At 43.6% G+C, this 21,267-nt stretch overlaps 1 protein-coding gene across 5 annotated transcripts in view; it reads right to left on the reverse strand.

Annotated features, from left to right (window-relative positions):
* Positions 1 to 9,110: 9,110 nt before the first annotated feature.
* NIPAL2 (NIPA like domain containing 2) overlaps positions 9,111 to 21,267 on the reverse strand; it is a 55,237-nt gene continuing 43,080 nt past the window's right edge. For 3 of the 5 annotated variants that reach the window (XM_075085479.1, XM_075085478.1, XM_075085480.1), the window contains 5 exons: positions 18,059 to 18,194; positions 15,591 to 15,679; positions 13,818 to 13,881; positions 12,369 to 12,463; positions 9,111 to 12,055 (listed from right to left, as the gene is read on the reverse strand). In XM_075085479.1, coding sequence (XP_074941580.1) covers positions 11,961 to 12,055; positions 12,369 to 12,463; positions 13,818 to 13,881; positions 15,591 to 15,679; positions 18,059 to 18,194 — 479 coding nt within the window. In that variant the 3' untranslated portion in view covers positions 9,111 to 11,960. The remainder of the gene's footprint in view (positions 12,056 to 12,368; positions 12,464 to 13,817; positions 13,882 to 15,590; positions 15,680 to 18,058; positions 18,195 to 21,267) is intronic. The other 2 variants (XR_012659272.1, XR_012659273.1) reach the window with 1 other exon arrangement.

The following is a 21,267-nucleotide window of genomic DNA, read 5'->3' on the forward strand; positions in this document are numbered from 1 at the left end:
TCTTTTCCCTTTCTCACAGCTCCACTACACAGAAAGGATGTGCTTTCTGCTGTGCACAGAAGTTCACACTGCAGCTTTATAGCTGCAGGAAGCCAAAACTAAATGTAACAGCTGCATCAGATTGTGGAGCATAAGATGGGAGAGACCTCCACATCAGAGGCTCCTGTGCTATTACAGAATCACAGAATCCCAGGTTGGAAGGGACCTCAGGGATCATCTAGTCCAACCTTTCTAGGAAGAGCACAGTCTAGACAAGATGGCCCAGCATCCTGTCCAGACGACTCTTGAAAGCGTCCAATGTGGCTGAGTCAACCACTTCCCTGGGGAGATTATTCCAATGGTTGTCTGTCCTCACTGTGAAAAATTTTCCTCTCGTGTCCAGTTGGAATCTCCCCAAAAGCAACTTGTGTTCATTCCCCCTTGTCCTCTCCATGTGACTGCTTGTAGAAAGGGAGTCTCCATCTTCTTTGTAGCTGCCCCTGAAGTACTGGTACATGGTGATGAGATCCCCTCTAAACCTCCTTTTCTCAAGGCTGAACAAACCCTGTTCTCCCAGCCTATCCTCATATGGCAGCCTTCCCAGTCCTTTGACCATCTTGGTGGCCCTTCTCTGGACCCCTTCCAGTCTGTCCACATCCTTTTTGTAGAGCGGGGACCAGAACTGTACACAGTGTACAGTTGTCTGTTGCAGACAAACAGATCATACATTTTGCAGGTTCCATCTTAAGACTAGTTAGGTTTCTTGTTTCCACTGATTCTACTGTAAAGGTTGTTGGAGCCTTGATCCACAGCTTGCTTCTATCAGAGCTTGCTGGAAACTTTGTAATTCCAGACACATTTTTATGGTACATATAAGCCTATTTATTCTTGTGTTCATGCTCCCTTTTATCATAGTGAATTCTTTGCCCTGCAGTCACACCCATGGGCCCTACCCAGACACTGCCGAGCACCAAACAAACTTTGCATATGGAGCTGACCCAAAAGGATTCAGTATGAGATGCTAAGCAGAAGATGCCACATGCAAATGTGTGCAGAGGAGTCAAACTGGTGTCCTGACTACTGACAGCCCTGGTGCTACTTCCATCACAGCGAACATAGAAATACCCCAAAGTCCTGCTGTGAAAGGCAAATGGAGGGAATGGGGAAGAGCCAACAGGAGTGGTTGTTCCAGAGAGGAGGGGCCCCACTTTTTATGGCTATACCTACTTCACCTGAATTTGATTATTTGGGAAAAGGACCCAAAACATTGCCGTACCCACAAGCATACAGGAATTCAAGATTGACTCTTCCTTGTGCTGGGGCACTGTCTGTTGTAAGCGCAGGCACAAGGCAAGGGTCTGGATGCCTCCCAGTAATGCCCCCAGCTCACCCCAGCAGTTTGGTTGTCAGTTACTAAGCACCTGAAAGAAAGCACAGGGACTCTGGTATCCCTGTGGCTTCTGGGTTGGGACAACCCCCGATATCAGTACAGGCTGGGGGATGAAGAGGTTGAGAGCAGCCCTGAGGAGAAGGATGTGGGTGTACTGGTGAATAAAAAGCTGGACATAAGCCAACAATGTGTGCTTGCAGCCCAGAAAGCTAACCATATCCTGGGCTGCATCCAAAGAAGTGTGGCCAGAAGGTCGAGGGAGGTGATCCTGCCCATCTACTCCGCTCTGGAATCTACTCCACCTGGAATGCTGTGTCCAGCTCTGGAGTTCTCAGCACAGGAAGGACATGGACCTGTTGGAGTGGGTACAGAGGAGGGCCACAAAAATGGTCCAAGGGCTGGAGCACCTTTCCTATGAGGACAGGCTGAGAGAGTTGGGTTGTTCAGCCAGGAGAAGAGAAGGCTCTTGGGGCACCCTATTGTGGCCTTTCAGTACTTAAAGGGGGACTATAGGAAAGATCAGGCAACCTCTTTAGCAAGACCTGTTGCAACAGGACGAGGGGTAATGGTTTTAAACTAAAGGAGGGTAGATTCAGACTAAATACAAGGAAGAAGTTTTTTATGATGAGGGTGGTGAAACACTGGAACAGGTTGCCCAGAGAGGTGGTAGATGCCCCATCCCTGGAAACATTCAAGGTCAGGCTGGACGGGGCTTTGAGCAACCTGATCTGGTTGAAGATGTCTGTGCTCGTTGCCAGGAGGTTGGACTAGATGACCTCTAGAAGTCCTTCCAACCTAAACTGTTCTATGATTCTATGATTCTGCAATATATGAGCACCAAGATTTGCTGACATAGCGTTAGGTCCATTCCTATCAATTTTTTAGCATAACTGTATACTTGCAGGTTGATGTTGAGGTTATTGTAACCAATTCTTCACTGCAGTGTGTGTTGCATGTTTTACCCTGTTTCATACAGCCCCAACTGCAGCCTAGCTCTGCCATGGCTTGGTGTGTTTAAACCCACCATTTAGCAAAACAAAACAAATTAGTATAGACTTGAGTTTTGGCCAGCCAGACATGATACATTTTTAAGTTATGACTTTGTTTTGGCCAATGGTTAATGATGACACTGTGATTTTATTTTGCATTTGAAGACATTTATGCATAGCAAATAAGTATTTTTTCCAGTTCTAATGATATTTACCACGTGTTTCACAACTTCAGTCTCTAATGAACACATGATAGGGCTGGTACCCGTGAGATCTTAATCTATGCCACACAAGTACCCAGTAAACTAGACACATCCACAAACACTTTTTTCCTCCAAATAACACTATTTCAAGAAAGCAAATGTCCCAGTCTTGGGCACAGCTGGCAGCACTGCTTTGTTCTCTGCTGTAAGATCCCATTTTAAGCTGATGATAGAATTGCCAAATTTCTACCATCTAAGCTGAAATTTTTCATATGAGGTGTTTACCTCAGAGTGCTGCTGATGGTTATTAATAATCAGTTGATTTAACAATATAATTTAACATCTTCAGAGAAAAAGGTAGTGAAAACCGCTTATTTCTTAGCAAAACAGCAACACTGAATTTCTTTTCTCTTTAATGTAGGAGGAAAGAACTGTCTTGTCCTGATGGCCATATGAAGTGCCATCACCGCACCCTCCAGACTGCAGCAACAGGGTCACGGCCAAGTAGAAGTCCTTATCCCCCAATAGCCCAGTTCTTTCAGTTCCTGAAGACGTAGCTAGTGGTCTCCAGTTCAAACTGAAAAAGGATTTCAACTCAGACTTTTAAGCTTCACATTAATTTTTTGACCACTAAGAGGTACTCTGGAGCAGTGCATACCCTGAACTCACTTAGGCCATAGAAAGCCATTTGTTTTGTAAAAAGTGCTGCGTCCTTTGAAGCCACGCCCACCTCCTCGGGCCAGGGCTGCAGGGCACTGTCCCAGTGTAGCTGGTGGATGCAGTTATGCGAATGGTCCCTACTCTACTTTGAGCAGTGGTGGTGAGACTAGCAGAGGTCTCCCTTCATTGACAGTGAAGGCAACACGAGGATGCTCAGCGTGCACTGTGTAATGGCATTGGCTTCAGCCCGTTCAGCTGGCAGAGCTGTGGAGCGTGATGGCAGGCAGGCGGGGGAAACACCATTTTTTACTCAGTGCAGCCTTTGCAAAATTATGGTTTTTCTGCGCTGTAAGTAAAGTGTCTGTAAGTAAGGCAGTGTCTGGGAAGTACACATCCGGGATACTTCTGGAATTCATATAAGTACTTGTTTGACATAACTGGATTCATGAAAAGCTCAGCTCAGATAGACATCTGCAGCATCAGACCCTGAATCAGGGAGGAGGGAGCTGATGTTCAGATCACTCCTTAGCAAAATTGCCCCAAAACTTCTCTCCTTCCTTTTCCTTCTCTTTCAAGGGTGCCCTTCTGTGTTTGCAAATGAAGACTTTGCTGACTGCAGCTGGAGAGCAATGGAGCTCAATAAACAGGAAAGTAAGAGTCTATTTATCTCTGGCGCACCCTGCCTTTTTCTAGTCTGGATGGAAAAGAAGACGAAAGTCCATGGAGCACTTGAGTGAACAACAAATGGCATAAGAACAAATGCAGCAAACGGGAATGCCAAGGTTGTCATCCCCTGTCAGCGGTTTGGATGGGTTTCCTCCTCAGAGAAGCACTGGGGAGGCTCGAGGCGGGACCTCATGCAGGAAGCAGGTGGTTTGCTTTACTAAGAGCCATGTGTAATGGTCAGGGAGCTGCACTGCTCGCCGGGCCAAGCTACAGCAGATGGGCTGCAGTTCGCTCCGCTCAAGGATATTTTTCATGTTATGTGTGGAAAAGAGCAGTAACCCTTGTTTGTTATATGAGGCCTTGTAGGACTTTGTTTGGAGAAAAGCCATTTTGAGATAAAAAAAGCCATTAAAAATGTGAGTCACTGTAATCACATTCAAAGTGCTCCAGCATGGCCTTTTATTGCAAAGACTTCACTATTAAAAGCAGCTTTTTTTTTTTTTAATGAAGAATTCCACCACAAATTATCTTAGGCTAATTGAGGTGACTGATCCATTCATTTGAAATTACTAAGAAAAACCACCCCGAACACCTCAAAGCACTGAGTTTAAGCTATTCACATTTGCAAAGGTACAGCAAAATAGCTGTGCCTGCTCTGTGGTGTAACACAGGACCTTGGGCTGTAAATGCACCACAACGTTCTATCCAAACAAATGCATTTCAAAACCTAGATCCCCAAAAGGGCTGGGGGAGTCTTGTCCATTTTGCAGGGAGAAGAAGCAGGACCAGAAGCACAGGGTCCACCAAGGAAGCAGGACCCTGTGGGGAGCCTTGGGCACCTCAGGGTGGAGACATCCACAGCCCAAGCAAGCAGCTGATCACCTGAATAAGCCAAAGAGACCAGGGCTGGCATGCACATCCTGCTGCTCTTTGAGGTTTGGATGCCCCATTCAGTGCTAGCAGATGCTTGTGTCCTCTTAGAGAGATGCCCAAACTGCTGCTTTCAAAACACATCCTCCCAGTGAGGCTGTGAATGGCAAGGGGCAGAGGGAGCAGCAGCCCTTCTGCCATGAATATCATCATCTTCTCTCCCTGGTGAACCATCACCATCCTTGAGGCGAGAGAAACTGACCTGGGCAGGGTGTCCCCACATCCAGGCACCCCTCCCAGAGCCTATATACTTACTGCACCTGAAACAGTCACCGAATGAGTCACCCTCCTTTCAAACCCAGGCTGAGCTCTCAAATCTCTCAGGCGCTGGAGAAAAAGCAGCTCTGTGAGATTGCTTACTATCCCTGCCAGGTGCCACCATGTCTGTGCCAGTCCATGGGCCAGAGGGTTTTGGGGTCTCCTGCTGTGCTGGGCCTCCCAGAGACCTCTGAGCAGGGGCACCTACTCTTTGGAACGTCACCAAATGCAGCAATGAGTCAGAAGCCTAATCACTGAAAATAATTGAGGCTGCTGCATCTCTGGGCATGCAAAAGAGCTGCTGTTAAATTACAGTGTCAAAACAGAAAGTGTAGGCATCTCCTGGGAGAGGTGTCAGGGCTGCAGCTGTGGGAAGAGGGGAAGCTGGGCACCCGATCATGGCATGCTGGGTCTGGTCCAGTTCTGTGTTACTTGTTCAACACTGATAGGATCTGATTTTTACTCTGTATTTTGCCACTTGCAGACACTGGAAAAATGGAGAGAGAACCGAAAACAACCACAGAAAACAATCTGAGGGCTGACAGAAATGTCTGATGGTGAGAGACTTAAAAGGTCTGTCTGTTTGGCTTAGCAAAAAGTCCAAGTCATCTTACTGTATTTTACTAGAGGGACTTACTAAGTGCTTTAAATCACTGGCAAAAGACAAATAGCTGCAAGCTAAATCCAGACAAGTTAAAATAGACATAAGGCACAGTTCAAAAGCAAACAATGACTCATTGCTAGTACAAATTACTAATGGCATTGGTAGATCCTCTACTTCAACTAGTAGGAGAGGACGGGGTGCCTTCTTCTGTAGACGGGCCAGAGGGTTCACACAGAAGTGCTTGGAGGAGCTTGCCTGACTGGAGCTGTGCAGGAGGCCAGGCCAGATGACATTGAGCTGCCTTCTTATATGAACAACCTGCCATTATTCACACTGTTGCATTGAATCTTGCAGCACATCCACACACCCAGCATCCAGTCAGTGCCTGTTAGTTAACTGTTAAATATTGTCTGGAAAAAATAAACACATGGGTAACTGTGATGCTTAGTAATAGTAAATCATATTCCTCAGCTCCTTTCCCTTGTAAAACACAGAACAGCTGTCCTTGGAAAACTGAATAGAAGCTCCAGTACTTTGTTGTTGTATTCTATTGCCATACGACCTGTTACCAGCAGTAATGTTCAGTGATAGGTAAGAACTGCCTAATTAGCAAACCCTGTGCCATGCAAGTTTTCTCTCCTCCTCTTGGCTGAGAGCACCACAGAACATGATGGCATAAATCTCTGGGCCCAGTACACGTACTATTGAAACTCAAGAAAAACATTTACATTTTTTTTTTTCAAATGGAGAGAAAAGTCCTGATCTTGTGTTCATGCTGCTCTGGATTTATGTCCACCAGCTATCAAACAGAAGAAAAATGACAGTGCTGTTCTTTCAACTAGTTTAATGATTCTGGCAAAAGACCTGGCCGCAGACTCCAAAGATTTCATCTAGGCAAGGCAATGCCTATTCCAAGACTGGAAATCTCCAACTGGAGCTCTGGCAAGCACATATTTGTCCTGGAGGTTTAAATCAATCATTTCTATTTTTCCCAATGTGATCTAGCAAAGTACAGAAATTGGGTCCTTCATCAGTGGCCACAGGCCACTTTTCATGTTTAAGGTATTTGTGCCATGGGCTACAGTAATACACTCATTTCATGTAGAACAGCCAGTGTTAGAACCACCTATTTAACCATTCCTTTACAGTAGCTGCACTTAGAAAACAGTCAATAAATGCCTTGTTGACACTGTCAACAAGAAAGCTGGGAGACCACTGTACATTAGTGGTCCCCTGGAGTCATTCCTCTGTGTTCATGCAAAACTCTTCTGCCACTACGACACATTTTTGATTCCGTTGTCAAACACCATTCCCTCCTTGTTACCTTGTGAACTGACACAAATCCCCCTGGCACCGATGCCTGAGTCCATCAGCAGTCAAAATGCTACTGCAGATTTAAATACACTTTCTCCCTCAAAGGCTTGGACAAACTTTAGGGGTCTAACTGAAAAACTGGAATTTAGATTAAATACAAAACCTAGTCAGCAGCCACCTAACTCTCTTAGGGTCCATCTGTTGAGCCTGGAAGTTCCTGAGGTGCCAATAATTCTGCTTCTGGGGATACCCAAAATTGCCCTTGCTTTCTCTGGTGGGAATTGCAAAATAAAAGGAACGCAACCAAAGACTGTAGGTTTGTGTAACTTCCTTGTAGGGCAGTACCCTATAAACACTTCCCCAGTCAAGGGAAATGCCCTGACAATACTGAATCTTCTAGTCAGAGTAAGCCTGTGGTGTGTACTCACCACACAGTCTAATTTCCACACAGGGAGGACCTGGCAGAGCTCTGCATGCAAGACGGTACATGCCAAAGAGGCATCAATATGATGCTCAAGGGGCCCAGACCCCACAGACTGGTTCAGTGTGCTTCAAAACTACATTTATGGGCAGCCTAAGGGGCCACATCAGCTACATGTGCTCTGAACAGATTTAACACATGACAAGAGGACAACGATCCTTTCTAAATGGATATGACTGCTTAATATGTAGTGATGTATTTGCCAGTGCTGCCTTCTTGTATAACTCAATGGTTACTTTAGCCAGTGTGCTTGGAAGGTGCATTTACACTTCTCCCAGCTTCAAAAGGTTGAACCATCTCCCATCTGCCAAGGGAATGTCTTATTTCCTCTCTGCATCTCTAGGCAGAGAACAGTCATCCTTCACTCCCAAATCAGTTAGAAGAAAAAAAGAAGAGCCAAACTAAAACCACGTACAAAAATGCAAGGAATCACTATTTATTCATTGGTGTCCCTAATTCTATCCCAGAACCCAGAAGCATTTCAAACACGGGATTTCTCAAACTCCTGAGAATCCAGAACACTAAACATTTCTCTATCTTTTTCTCCTGAAGTGGCTTCAGGTTGTAAATCTTCCAGCCTGCCCCTCCAATAATAATTATGGTGGTTAGCCTCTCTCTCCTTTGGGCTAGTTGCTAACACAGTCCAGCTGATTTCTCCAAAAGGAATAAACAATCCAATTTAAACACAAAAAAAAGGCCAAGCCTCAGAGGACACTAACAAAAGGGCAAATTGAAAGACAACTCGGTCTAATCAGCTGCACCCCAGTGTTGTCAGAGTCAACATTTTTCTCTGCAAATAACCAGTGATCCTGCATAAAGTGGGTTGGAAGGAGAGATCGCAAGGGGAAACCATTCTGAGTTCAGAAGACTTTTGGTCCCAGTCGATCCTTCCAGTGCTGTTTGTGCACCTTATAGCAAACAGTCAATTGAAAAAAAAAATCAGTCCTTAGAACAAGTTGTATAGTCAGACATGTGCCTGGGCTTCTAGCTGACCCTAGGACACTCCTAGTGCCACAAGATGCCTATCTTAGCCCCATGAGGAGCCTCTCAATGCTGTCTCGCTCAGGGTTTTGCTGCAGGATTCAGACACTTAAAAGTGATTCAGGAAGCTCATAACTGCTGCATTTGGGACATGGTGATACATGAGGAGTGAGCTTAGCAGGATGCTTTCTGTACAGTGAAAAGTTCCTCAGAAGGAGACAACTAACATAATACTTCCCCCTAAAGAAGAGAGGTCTCGCTCCCTCTCCTCCCTTTCCCCTCTTCCCACCAAATGCTCCAGTCAGCCTGGTTGGCTCAGCTCAGAGAGCCATCCCAGCAAGGAACAGAAAGCAGATGGTTTCTGCGGAGTGAGTGAGCTGAACTGGCTCACAGATAGCCAGAGGCCGTGCAGGGCCTCACAGCCAGGAAAAAGAGGGTGAGACTTTTAGCAGCACTGAACTGTTCAAGCAGCATACCAGGTGCATGAAACCACAGAAGATCAAACCCCTATAATGTCCAACCTCCTTTGGCTTTTAGGTGACCAGTGCCCTTGCACAAAAAACATGAGGCCACCAAAAGCTGGGCTGTAGGGAGGAGCAGGCAATAAGCCTGCCAGGTGAACACCAGGCCCCTACCATTGGCAGAAATACAAATCCCATCCAAAATTCATTTATTTTTGCCAACTGAAGCCATTTAGTAAACATATCCTGATATTTTATGGCAAAAATTAAATGGCCTTGCTCTACTCCAGAGCTCCCATTTCCAGGCCCATGGCCAGTTAATACTTCATTTCTCACTGCAGCGTGACCAGCAGTGGAACAAGCACTAAACAAGTCCTGCTGGTTCTGATCTGTCAAAAATCCCAGGCTGGAGCCTGGGAGACCATGCGAGCCACCGCCTGCCCACCACGCCTTCCCATGGTTTGATTTCCTCAGATCCCAAGGAGGATCTGTTCAAGAAAGTTCAGCCTGCAGGTGCAAGTTTTGCAGTTTATATCTTTCCCACATTTTTGATGTCAGGACAAGGATCATAAGAAAATAACTCATTATTAGAGAGAAGGGCTCCAGAGACTTTTTTGTGTTCCAGTGAAAAGGCTTTTCTTTTAGCAGGCATTTGCCTGTGGTGTTTGCAACCTAAATATCTCAGACAGAATCTAAAAATGACATTGATTAGAAACTGATTCTTGAAACGAATCATGTCCTTTTCTTGGCAGAGCAGTAATGAATTCTCATCACTGAGTTTTTCCGATCTTGTAATACATTAATGAGTTGGAACATGCTCACTTCTCAAAAATCATGTCAAGTCACAAGTTTTAATTGTACGTAATTCCCACCAGTAATTTGCTCCATAAATTACTTTCAATTTCATTCAAGTTTACAGAAAACATTTTAATCTTTATAATTTTTTTATAAACTCATAAGAAGAAAATAAGTGTTTTTCAAGAAGAAATACAGTAGTTTAAAGTAAAGAATAACTTTTGCCAGAGATTTTTACATTTGATTTCCTGCCTTAAAGAGAAAATCCTATGTGTGGTAACCTTTACTATCTCCTTCAGCACTCCTGAACCATGGAAACAGATTTGGGAAAGATGTCCAAGGCCAATCATTTAAAAAAAAACAAACCAAACCAACCAAACAAAAAAAACCCCAAAATCAAACAACAAAAACCCCCAAACAAATAATTTCACGCAATTTGTTTCCCAGGTCACAGAATGAACAACTGTAGGCCTTCTACTTCCAACTTTAGCACACACTGTCACTTGAGACTTAGAAAGTGGCTTAAATCTGACTTGCAAAAGAAAGAGGCATGCCCTTATTCTCTGGAGAAAGCATACAAAAATAATATGCTTTTTTTTTTTTTTAAATTTTAAGCTTCAGAAACTTGAACTCAAGCTGTAAGAGGGGAAAGAAAGGCCACAGCCAGGCAGCTGGTACAAGTAAGGTGCAGCCACAGAGTCTTGTGCCAGCTGGAAAAAATCCACACTGGAAAAAAACATCACAACCCCCCACCACGCAGCCTGGCTCCTGGGACAATGCTGCATAGGAAAAACTGCAGCTCTGTGGGGTTTGAAATGAAACTGTTTTATGGATCTTCAGCTGTACCTGTCTTAAAATGAAATAAACAACTGTTTTGGAAAAAAAGCGACCTCCTTTCCTGACATCCCACTGAAACAAAATACACACAGTGTGTGGCCCCTGTCCGTTACTGCAGATTAATTCAAATCTCAAAGAAGAATCTTGTCCAAGATGCAAACACTTTTCAAGAGCACTTTCACTTGTTTCTGCAGAGGAGGTGTCTAACTCCTGCTGTGCTGGCTGAGGTAAATCAGTGCTACCAGGCAGGGGTAAGTGGACCCATGATGAATTCCCGGAAGAAGGTTTCTTGCTGGGAGATTGGGACTGAGGGACACTGAGACCTCCCAGACCTGAACACAGAGCCTGTACTGCCGTGGTTCCCATCACTGCTGGCTCTTCAAATCAGTGTGGAGACACTACCATTTAAAGAAGGAGAGAAAATGTACTGTTACCATAACTCTTTGTGATCCTGCTTTTTACAGCTTTTCCTCATCCAGGATTACCAGCTGTTTGGGAAGGAGGCAGGAGTTGCCCTACTTTTCTTTTTTAGGAGTATTTTTCCAAGACACTTCAAGGGAGGGAGCCTGGCCACCATATTCCCTCTGGAGAACTTAGCACTTTCTTTACTAAAACCTTGTTTTCCTGAAAACAGCGGCTAAACCTCAGGCTAGACTATACTAACAGATAGGATAGCCCAGCCCAGCCCAGCGCACCAGACTCTTCTGGGAAGATGTAAAATGTCAAGCAAGGTTCCATAGCTCTGCCTTGGCTGGGCACCTCAAATGTGTGCAGGTGCACATGTGCCTATATTTATGACAAATGCTCTCTTCCTTTCCGCTCCTCACACAGGTGTTTATTTCCTTGTAAGATAAGAGAATTAATCTGATGGTGGAAATAGCCGGGATTTTCCCTCTACACATAATATAAAATACTTTGTGTATACATGTTTGTGTATACTGTGTATATGTCCACAGTTCTGACTCCAGAACAGGAAGGATCAGATTTTTTTAAAGGTATTATATATATAGCAGAATACTTTGAAGTCACTTATGAAAATTCTTCTCATTTGCCACCATTGTCTTTAAGCATCTACATGGACCTGGGAGGTTTCAAATGGGATTTTTTATAATCCTGTTTTGTGCCTGTTTGCATTTCAAGGCAATCAAGACTCTAAAAATACCCCCAAGAGCATTGATACTAGGAGAATATTCAGTTTCATGAATGGTTATTTAGCTTTTCTTAAGGCTTCCTTTATCTTCAGAACACATTTGGGACAGCCATGGGATAAATTAAGTAGGATTAAATAATACTATGGCTCATCAACATACGGAAGTTCATAATATACTTGAATATATCCAACAAAAAGGTGCTGCTGATCCTTGTTCCAGTGGCATTCCTCCTGTTATTGGCATGTAAGGTGCTTGTTTCTTTCAGCTTTGACTTTTCACCGAGTCATCTTCATTATTTAAAGTGCCATAGCGTGAACTGTGAGAATCTGGTTGTATTTTGCTTGTCATTTTTTGTCCTAAGGAAATAGGGTGAGAGAAGGGAAAAACAACAACTCTGTGAAGAATCTTAATAAAACAAATCCCCCACCAATCCATCATTTCAACATTCTTTGCTCCAGTAATCATTGTTTTCGTTTGACTGGTTGTAACAATAGGTTGGAAAAACTCTGAAAAATTCTTTGAAAAATCTGTTGGGAGCAGGAATAGAAAATAAGGGAACAGTATATTTATTAAGTATGACTAGAGCACACTTGTGACTCAACTCTCCTAGGTCATCCCATTATCTGATATCTCATTTTTAAACAGAGAGAGAAAAAAAGCCCTACTTACCAGGAATATGCCCACAGTCAATAAAAGGAATTTGTAAATGCTCCTCTTTGTTGTTTCTTGCAATTACAAATACACCAAGGAAAGATAGGAGACACCTGCAAAATAACAGTGGCATAGTATCATTAGAAACAGTTCGCTGTGTCTGGGATGAGAATTTCTTTCCAAGTTTCTTTTTCAAGGACTTCCAAACCCAAGCTGCTCAGTTTATAAAGAAACTTTTCTTACTGGCAGCTCTATAAATTCATCTTGGGCTCCCTTTCACACTAGTTTTTGCTTCCTGAAGCTTCATCATCAGTTCCAAAGGCTCTGCAGGTAAAATGACACTTTCAGCAATATATACCTAATCAAATGCCTGTGCGTGTGAGACCACAACATTTGAATCCCTGAGCAAATCTTCACAGAACATCTAAGCTAGCGTTCTAGCATTTGCAATTTCATTAACAACTCAGTCTAGCTGCAGACAATCAACATCTCTGTTGTTTTTCTCCTTTGACTGTGTGTCTCAAGGGCAAGCTGTAAGCCAGGAGCAATGAGAAACTGCTACGCTTGGATAAATCTTCTATCCGCACTGTGTTGGACACACAACCACTAACTCCTGCCTGCCAAATACATGGGTTGAATTTGCTCATCTCCATTTTCTGTCACTTTTCCTGCAGTCAAACAAGATAGTGGTTGTGTGCACTTACTCCGGTCCAACTGCAGCGCCCGAAGATGGCTGCAGCTATCACCCCCATTTATTTGGTAGCACTGTGGCATGACACCTCCAGCAGTTCTGGGAGATCACAGAATCACAGATGCTTTTAACCATCTTGCACCCATTATCAAGTAATTGCCACCTGTCCCCAGAGTTATTACAGTCATGGTAGCCAGCAGAAGGTTTCTGCTCTCGCAACATCTAGGCCCTTCTTCAAACATCTATTGTTTACAGCTTCTTAGCATGCTCTGAAATTTTCCACGGGCATGCTGTGTCTTTCTTGGCACAGGAGGATGAAGAAGAGACATTATAGTACTGCCTCGTAGGCAAGCGACTCATGTAATTGCCTGCACCTAATGGCAGCAAAGACCAGCCGGACACGCAAGTGGAAGGTAACATGGGAGGAGATTTCTTGCTGTTGTAAAAGCACTCACTATAACATGACCTTTGGTGTAGAGCAGTGATTTCTTTTTCCTGCTGAAGGAACACATGCTGCTGGTTTTTCATTCCATCATGAGATTAGTAGTTCATAACTGTCTCACATTTTTACATATTTGGATTCAAAACCAGGCCTCCAAACTCCCAAAGCACAGACATCAATCTTTCCTTTAATGTTTTTTTATCCTACTATAATGGCTATTCCATAATACTTTAATAACAAAATGGGTTTCTTCTTACTGAGAAAAGAAAGGATTTTGTAAGGCAATGCTGTTTCAGTACAAATGTTAGTGCAGATTTCAGGTCAATACACTTACCCGAACAGAAACATGAACACGCTCAGAGAAGCTGCGCTTTGGAATTCCTGATAAAATACGACCCCTGGAATGTGACAGAAACAAGAATTGCAGATCTTGACTGGCTTCCAAGTGATATGAATTACATCGGGGGGTGGGGGGGGGTGTCAGGAGCAGTCTCATGCTCAAATGGAGGGAAAAAATCCCAAATAAGGTATTAATACACATTGTGAGGGGTTCACTTTATGTGCCCATATGCTGTTACCTAGGCTTTCTCAAGGTACTGCATGGGACCGGAGAAGATTTAGTCTATCAGGTTGGAGCATGTGCTGTGTTAGTAACTGCACAGATGCGGGTATTTTTTGCATTGCCAGCAGCAGTTTTTATGCAGGTCAAACTCAAGGTCTTATTCACAAGCGGAGTCATGCCAATATAGCTAACAGGTTCTTCATGGATTTAGTTAAGCCACTCCAACGGACCATGTGGACGTCTTAACTCCAATTGGGAACCAATTGTTTACACCAAGTTAAGGGCTCCAGCAGCCAAGTGTGCCAAATCTTTCTGGCTGAAGGGATCACTAGCTCTTTCTGGTCACCCCTCTTCTAAGAATTAGCGCCTCTGCAGCGGAGGTGACAGAACCAGATGTGTATCTGGATCTCAGCTGCCCCAATTCACAACTGAGTATATTAGCTTTAAACCCGTGATGAGCATAGTTTTTCTTAGAAATGCCAGAGTGTGAACCAGTGCAGCTGAAGTGTGACTGTATCTTCAAAGGCTGTAACTGGGGCAATCATGAAATGAGGTATCTTCTACGAGCACCCCAGCAAGATTCAGCAGAGGTTGTTCTTCTAAGCCCTACACTGGTTTAACTAACCTGGTGCAAATGCATGTGTATCCAGTCTCAAAGCTATTAAGCCATTCCTGAATAGGGACTTGATCTTTTAAGGAGGCACAAGGCCAAATTCCCCATATGGTCACAAGAACGCAACCCCTTTTTGGCAAAAGTCTCCTCTCAGTCACAAAGTGTAGGTCTCTTCTAACACAGGTGCTGAGGCAATCTGTGCGTGAAGCTAACTCCCCTTCTCATTAATGGCAGCTCTGCATGAGAAACTCCTGCACAGCAATGACAGGAAAGCCCCCAGTGTGTGTTAAAATGAGTCATAAATGTTCTAACAACATGATCATTTTGGCTCATTGCTGATACAGCATCTTAGTCGTTCTCCCTGCTCATGTTCTTACGCTGTGCACCATTTCCAAGATTTGCAGTCCCTCTTTAACAATGCTGAGTTCAAAGTTCTCACCCAGAATAAAATGTTAAATGCTTAAAAGGTCTTTGGAGTAATTTTATTTCCTTCACTTAACCTAGAATTCCACCTTCTGAAATGGAATATACACTAACTACTATGAAACACAGCTGGTTGTCATTTGAGTAGTTTGCCAGGCTGTTAAAATTACTCTACCAGTTCGGATATGAAGAGGCTGGTGTGCACATGGTAAACGCATTTACTAGATGTCAAGATGAGGCTAGGATAAATGCAGGTACTTCTAGTAAGCCAGCAAGGCACAGTAAACTGTACACATCTATTCTGGAAATGATAGAATTTGATTATTTTTATTTTGCTTCAAAAATTGTGAACTTACTCATTTTTCAGAACTTAAACACCTATCACTTAGGAAAAACTTCTTTTTACAAAGACAAACATGACCGGTTTGTGTTCCTGTTCACAGGCAGTAATTCTTGGAAACCTGATGTTTGGAAAATCATTCTGTGGAGGCAAAAAGCCAGAAACAAACCTGAGATGATGGCACTGGTGGTGAAGAACACAAAATTAATGGGTACAACTGCTGTCACTTCGTACAGATGCATTGCTTGATTCAAGAACCTGGAAGACAAGCGTTATTGCACCTCATGCCTATAGGAGGTTCATTGCAATTTAAGTGAGGTTAAGCCACTTTATGTCGGTTTAACAATAAGTGTGACCATTTCTTACCACAATAGCAAATAGCCCTGGACAGATGCATACATGTATTGAATTTACCTTCTGGTTTTGACTCTGCAGAGTACAAACAAATAGGTGAAAGCAAGAAGGTTGGTGTGGATTATTCTGGCCATAGGCTGTCATTGGAGAGTCCTTTGAAGCAGCATTGGAAAAATTTTGTCTGCTGCAGATAAGGGAGGAATGCTAGGGTATTACTGCTTATGGTCTGCATTGGTTCTTGGAAGCAGTGCTGCCTGCGAGCAGCCAGGGACAAGCTGCTCTAATTTAAACAGATTGTGTAAGGGTATATTTGCAGCATGGATATGAACACGCAAGTCCTCATAGGAACTGTTTCACTTTGCTGAAGTCCACATTGCTGCTACTGCTCAATCCAACTTGGCTAAAACACATATTTGTATGTTTATCCATGCAATCATACCCCAGACACACTCGCTTCTGCTGGGAAAGTCCAGGAAGGTGGCTCCGAGCCTGTGCTCCTTTGGTTGGAAACTCTCTGCAGTGTCTCTCAGAAAAGCAACACAAACCCTCAACCAGAATCATGAGCAAAGTGTGCAGGAGCATACACTGCACACAAACCTGCAGGACCAAGACATTGGCCATGGGGCAGCCTGCACAGTCTGCATCAGCAGATGAAAAAGGCAAAGCAATTAACCCACTTGCACAGAGACCAGACCTATCAACATTTACCCATAGGGTGATGAATCATGAGTGTGAACTCTCAGATGCACCCGTGGATACCCTGTTATGTGAACAGTGTGTTTCAGACCGAAAGAAAAATCAGGAGGCTGCAGAGTGTATTCAAAACCTATAAAAAGAACCGTACTTAAATGTTTCACTGGTACAATATATGTGCGCAGTAAAAATCCAAGCTTGGATCTGTTTTAGCCATTAAAGTAATTGCATGGTTATTTTAGCAACTGTTGAACAGTCTCCATGGTGCTTTAAAAATAAAGAAATCCTACATATCCACAGGATAGTCAGGATTTTGAAGTCATTGAAAACACCTCGTTATTTTCTCCCATTTGCAACAAACTTGGTCAGAGGGACTAAAACAGTGATACCAAGGCCCAGCATTGAATCCAGGAGGATGTTGCAGCACAGGCTGTTCTAAGCTAACACACGACAGTCAAAAAAAGAAAGAGAGAAAACAAATAAAGCAAAAAATTCAGCCTGACAGCACTGTCTCTATTAGAAAATGTGTCTAACAGAGAACAGAGGAAGAGACACTGAGCCCAGGGAATAAAATGGGCACATTTCACTTCTGTTTTAACTTTGACCCAGCAAATAAAAGAAGAAAAAACTGGCAAGAAGGAGAGGTTAATTCAGCAGCTTCCTATTTACCGATCGTTCATTTCGTATTTTAAATGCCCTGAGCTGTTCTCCCAGTGAAGACAAGCTGGATGTAAATCACTCTATAATCTGTTACAGGGGAGTTCCTGAGTCAGCCATGGAGAGTCACTGCGTAATAACCCATGGACTTTCTGATTCCACATGGGAATGGTATGTTCTGCCATGAGAAAGCTGAGCTGGCTCTTCTACCGGAAAATAATCATGCAAGTAAACACTCAGACTCGCACTGGAGCAGTCTAGATGAGATTACTGAATGATGCTATCAGCACCTGAAGCAGAGGGACTGGCATAAAGGGAATGGACTCTCTGTTCATCTGCAAGCCATATTTTACCCTGCTGCCACTCCCAGCAATCTGTGAAGGCAGCATAGAACAATCACTTAACAGGCCAGAGGCCAGCAGGGAAAACTCTGATGTCCACTCCACACTAAAAGTTAACTGTTTCTTAAAAAGGTACAGACATACAGGGTAGCAAAGCCCAACATGCAGATTTAACAGAGGCAGGGAGAAAGTTGGGGTAAACTCTCTTCTTTGGTTTGATGAGTGACATAAGCTAGGGAGAAGACATGCATAACAAGGATAAACATGGCCATTGGATTATTAAGGAATGAAGGTTGCTAAAAGTAAAAAAAAATTACATAAACATAAATTTCATTTCATGAGTTCAAAACCTGTGCCAAAACTAGAACTACATTTAGGAAGACCTTGCATAAGGTGATAATGAGATGGGGTAACATCTGTGTAATTAATCACTTATAAACTGATAAATAAAGCCTAAATAAACATCTATCAAGGGTCTGCCAGGAATGTGTTGCCCTTAAGTGCAACTTGGATCTGGAATCGATATTGGTACTGAACAAAACTGACAGATAAATGGGTACAAAGGTTAGAAGATAAGTAGAAACTCACTTACTTGACTTGGAAAGCACAAGAAGTTGCCATTAAAACAATCATGATGTAGAAAACAGGGTAAGTTAACTGCATTTTCCCCTTCACAGAGAGTGTTATCATGCTGGCCACAGCCTTTACAGCAATGACAGTCAGTGATGCTAAAAGGGAAAGGGAGAGATTAGCAGGGCAGGATTCACAGCAGGGACCTCAGAGCACCAGTGAGGAAGGACAAGGTTCCGGGTCAGAGCCACAGAGCTGATCACCTAAACATGCACTGAGGTAGGATTTTGTCACCTAAAGTCACGTGTGTGATTTTATAAATGCTTGTTAAGCAACTGCCTAAACTCAGAGCGGCCTTAACTTCGTGTGTGCTTTGTGTTTTGCTTGGAAGTTCTTGCAGCACTGAGGTCTGCAACCCTGCATCTACCTAAAATTTCCTCATTTTCAATAGGGTAGCTGAGGTTAGAGTCAGGTAAAATCTTGCAGTAGGACTCTGTGTGCATGTGTGAGAGAGGCTGAGTTCAGGTAGAGGAAAGAACTGGATACATTTCCCACTGCTGGGCATATGTCCTAAACACTGAAGTACCTACCAGTCAGAGGTGGTACAACAGCCTCCACATCTTCCAGACATACTTTTGAGCTCCAGCTGCTAATTTGGAGCCCGTGTTGCATTATTCAGGAGAGGTCTGAGAGGCCTCATTATCTGTTCAAGGCAGCAGGGGCACCTAATAGCAGCCTGCATGTGACACCAGCAGCCTAAAATAACTCCTCACCCTCAGGATTTCTCTACTGAGACAGGAGCTGGCCAAAGCAGGCCAAAGCTGACTTTCAGGATCTCATCACAAAGCACCTAACTCTCCCCACTGGTTATGTACTGAGAGCAGAACACTAACACGGGGGTTTGTGTTTCATTCCAGGGGCCAGGCTCTTAAGACTATTACTGGATTTAGCTCACTGAATAGAATACTTCGGTAGTGTGTTTTCAATCCATTTAGTCACTGTCATTGCATTACCACAAACAAATCTCCGACAGCAGGCAATGTTTTTAATACATGTTGCCAGTTCAGAGAAGTCTTGCAATATACATCTTTAGAAAAGTGGCTGACAGTTCAGCTAAGAGTTACTTTAGATTTCCTTCTGTAGTGCACTCCTGGTTTGTTGAATCTAACCCAAGTAGGCTGTGATTACTGCAAATAAAAAGTAACAAATTCAAAAGAAACTAAAAATTATAAGAAGAGTCAGTGTGCAGAGATGACCTTTGAAGAAAGGTAATTAATCGTCAGGAGCACCGTCCCCCAGCTGGGATCCAGTTCCACCCTCTTCCAGAGCTGAGGAGTGTTGGATTTCGGTGGTCTGATTCATCTTCCTGTAACTGCAAAATTCAGATTGGCAAGGAGAGCTGTACTGTGCAAAAAGTTCAGGCCAAGGGTTGGGAGAAAAGGTGGGGGAAGAAGAACAAATTCAGGTCTGTGGTTTTGATTGCGAGCATTTTTCTTATAGCAAGTCCAAAAGTTCAGGGGGAGTTTAAGAGTTGCATACATCTTGTGATGATCCTGTTCATCATCATGAAATTCACTGTTTTCATGACAACCTTTCCACCTAGTACTTCACTTGTTGCTCTGTAATGGAAATAGGTGGAGCAGTTTAACAAACACAGCAGTAAAAGTGAGCAGAGGAGGTAAAATCCTGGCCTGCAGTGGTGCTAATGGTATGATAAAAAGCCAAAACATACACTCAAGCCGCAACAACCAGCCTACATAAAAATTGAGATTTGAACTCTAAGAAGGGGGATGTACTATTTTAAAAGAACACTTAGAGGTGAAAATTATTTGTTTGAATTATCCCACTAAGGGTAAAGATTGCTGAAAAATTGTTTCTGATGAAAGGGCAGTTTCCACGTCTTACAATTTTAACAAAACAAAAAAGAAAGCATTGGGTGTTTTTTGTTCTCTTTTTTTTTTGTTGGTTGGGTTGTTTTTTTTTGAAAAGTGGAATGATCTTTTCAGTTAAAGTAGCCCTGGAATAAATTTCAAAACCTAGGAAATGGTTTTTCTATCTCTGATAGAATGACCCCCCCAAGGCTAGTGTGACAAATTATGTCACTTTCCAGCTGTTAGGACAGGAAACTCAGAAATCCCACTTTAATCTGAAATATTTCTCCCCAAACTTGTAAGTCCCAGTATATACATGAGGTAAGATCTTTCTCACCAAACGAACTTGCAGAGTTGTACTAAGCAAAACATTTGCAGATTTTCCGATCACCTTTGTATTTTCTTCATAATGAAAGTAGCTCTCATATCCAATGAAGCACAAAGGCTGCCTTCTTTTTAAAGAAGCCTTTCTACTTTTCATTTACATCTGTACAAGCCCTGCACCAGGAATGTATCTGTGCAGATATGAGAAAAGGCAGAAATCCCCTTCCATGAGCTGCCACTAAGAGTTTTCTGCGCAGAGGCCCTAAGCCTTGTGTACCCCTGCCGCAGCTGGGGCCCTCTAAGGGCAGTGCATGTGTCAGACAGCTGGGAGCAAAGAGAGCTCCCAGGGCCATCTCTCAGCCCCCATCACTTTGCTCAGCAGAAAGATTGGAGACCAAGCAGAAGGCTCTAAGTGTAGCTTTGTGGGCCTTTTCCAGGCACCAGGATGGCTGCAGGAACTGGAGCCAACCACATTTCTGGGTTTCCTGCTCGAGGGAAATGTCAGTATTTCTAAAGTTCCGATGAACCAGGACTTGTTTGTTTATGTCTTTTTTTAATAGAGCAGAAATAATGACACATTCTTCCTGAAGCTGCATATGCTCACCAAAACCTCAGCAGCCACCAGCTGAAACTGTTATTTTTGGTTGATTGCAGCCTGACCACCAAACTGCAGTTAGTGCCTGCTGGGGCATGGATTTGCAGCCCTGCTGCTGTTCAGCAGCTCCATATGTCCCTTTGGCACCAGTGGCATCAGGGCTGGCTGGCTCCACAGCAAAATAAGTATGCAGGGCTACACAGCCCAACGGCCCAGCTCTTCTAGAGCCATGTGTTGACCTTGCTTGGAGCAGCCTTCATGGTGGGTCTGCCCAAAACCACAGCAGTCTAGTATAGAAGTCCATCCAGGAATCTTCATGCTTCCAACTATGCGACAAGGAGACTGGACCCACTCATCACTCCTCATGGCAGGGTTGGAAGCTGCAGATCAGCTCAAGTGAGCTCTGCCAAAGCTCCCAGGCTCCATGCTAGGAGCGGAGGG

Source organism: Phalacrocorax aristotelis, chromosome 2 (assembly GCF_949628215.1).
Source record: "Phalacrocorax aristotelis chromosome 2, bGulAri2.1, whole genome shotgun sequence".
NCBI lineage: Eukaryota > Metazoa > Chordata > Aves > Suliformes > Phalacrocoracidae > Phalacrocorax > Phalacrocorax aristotelis.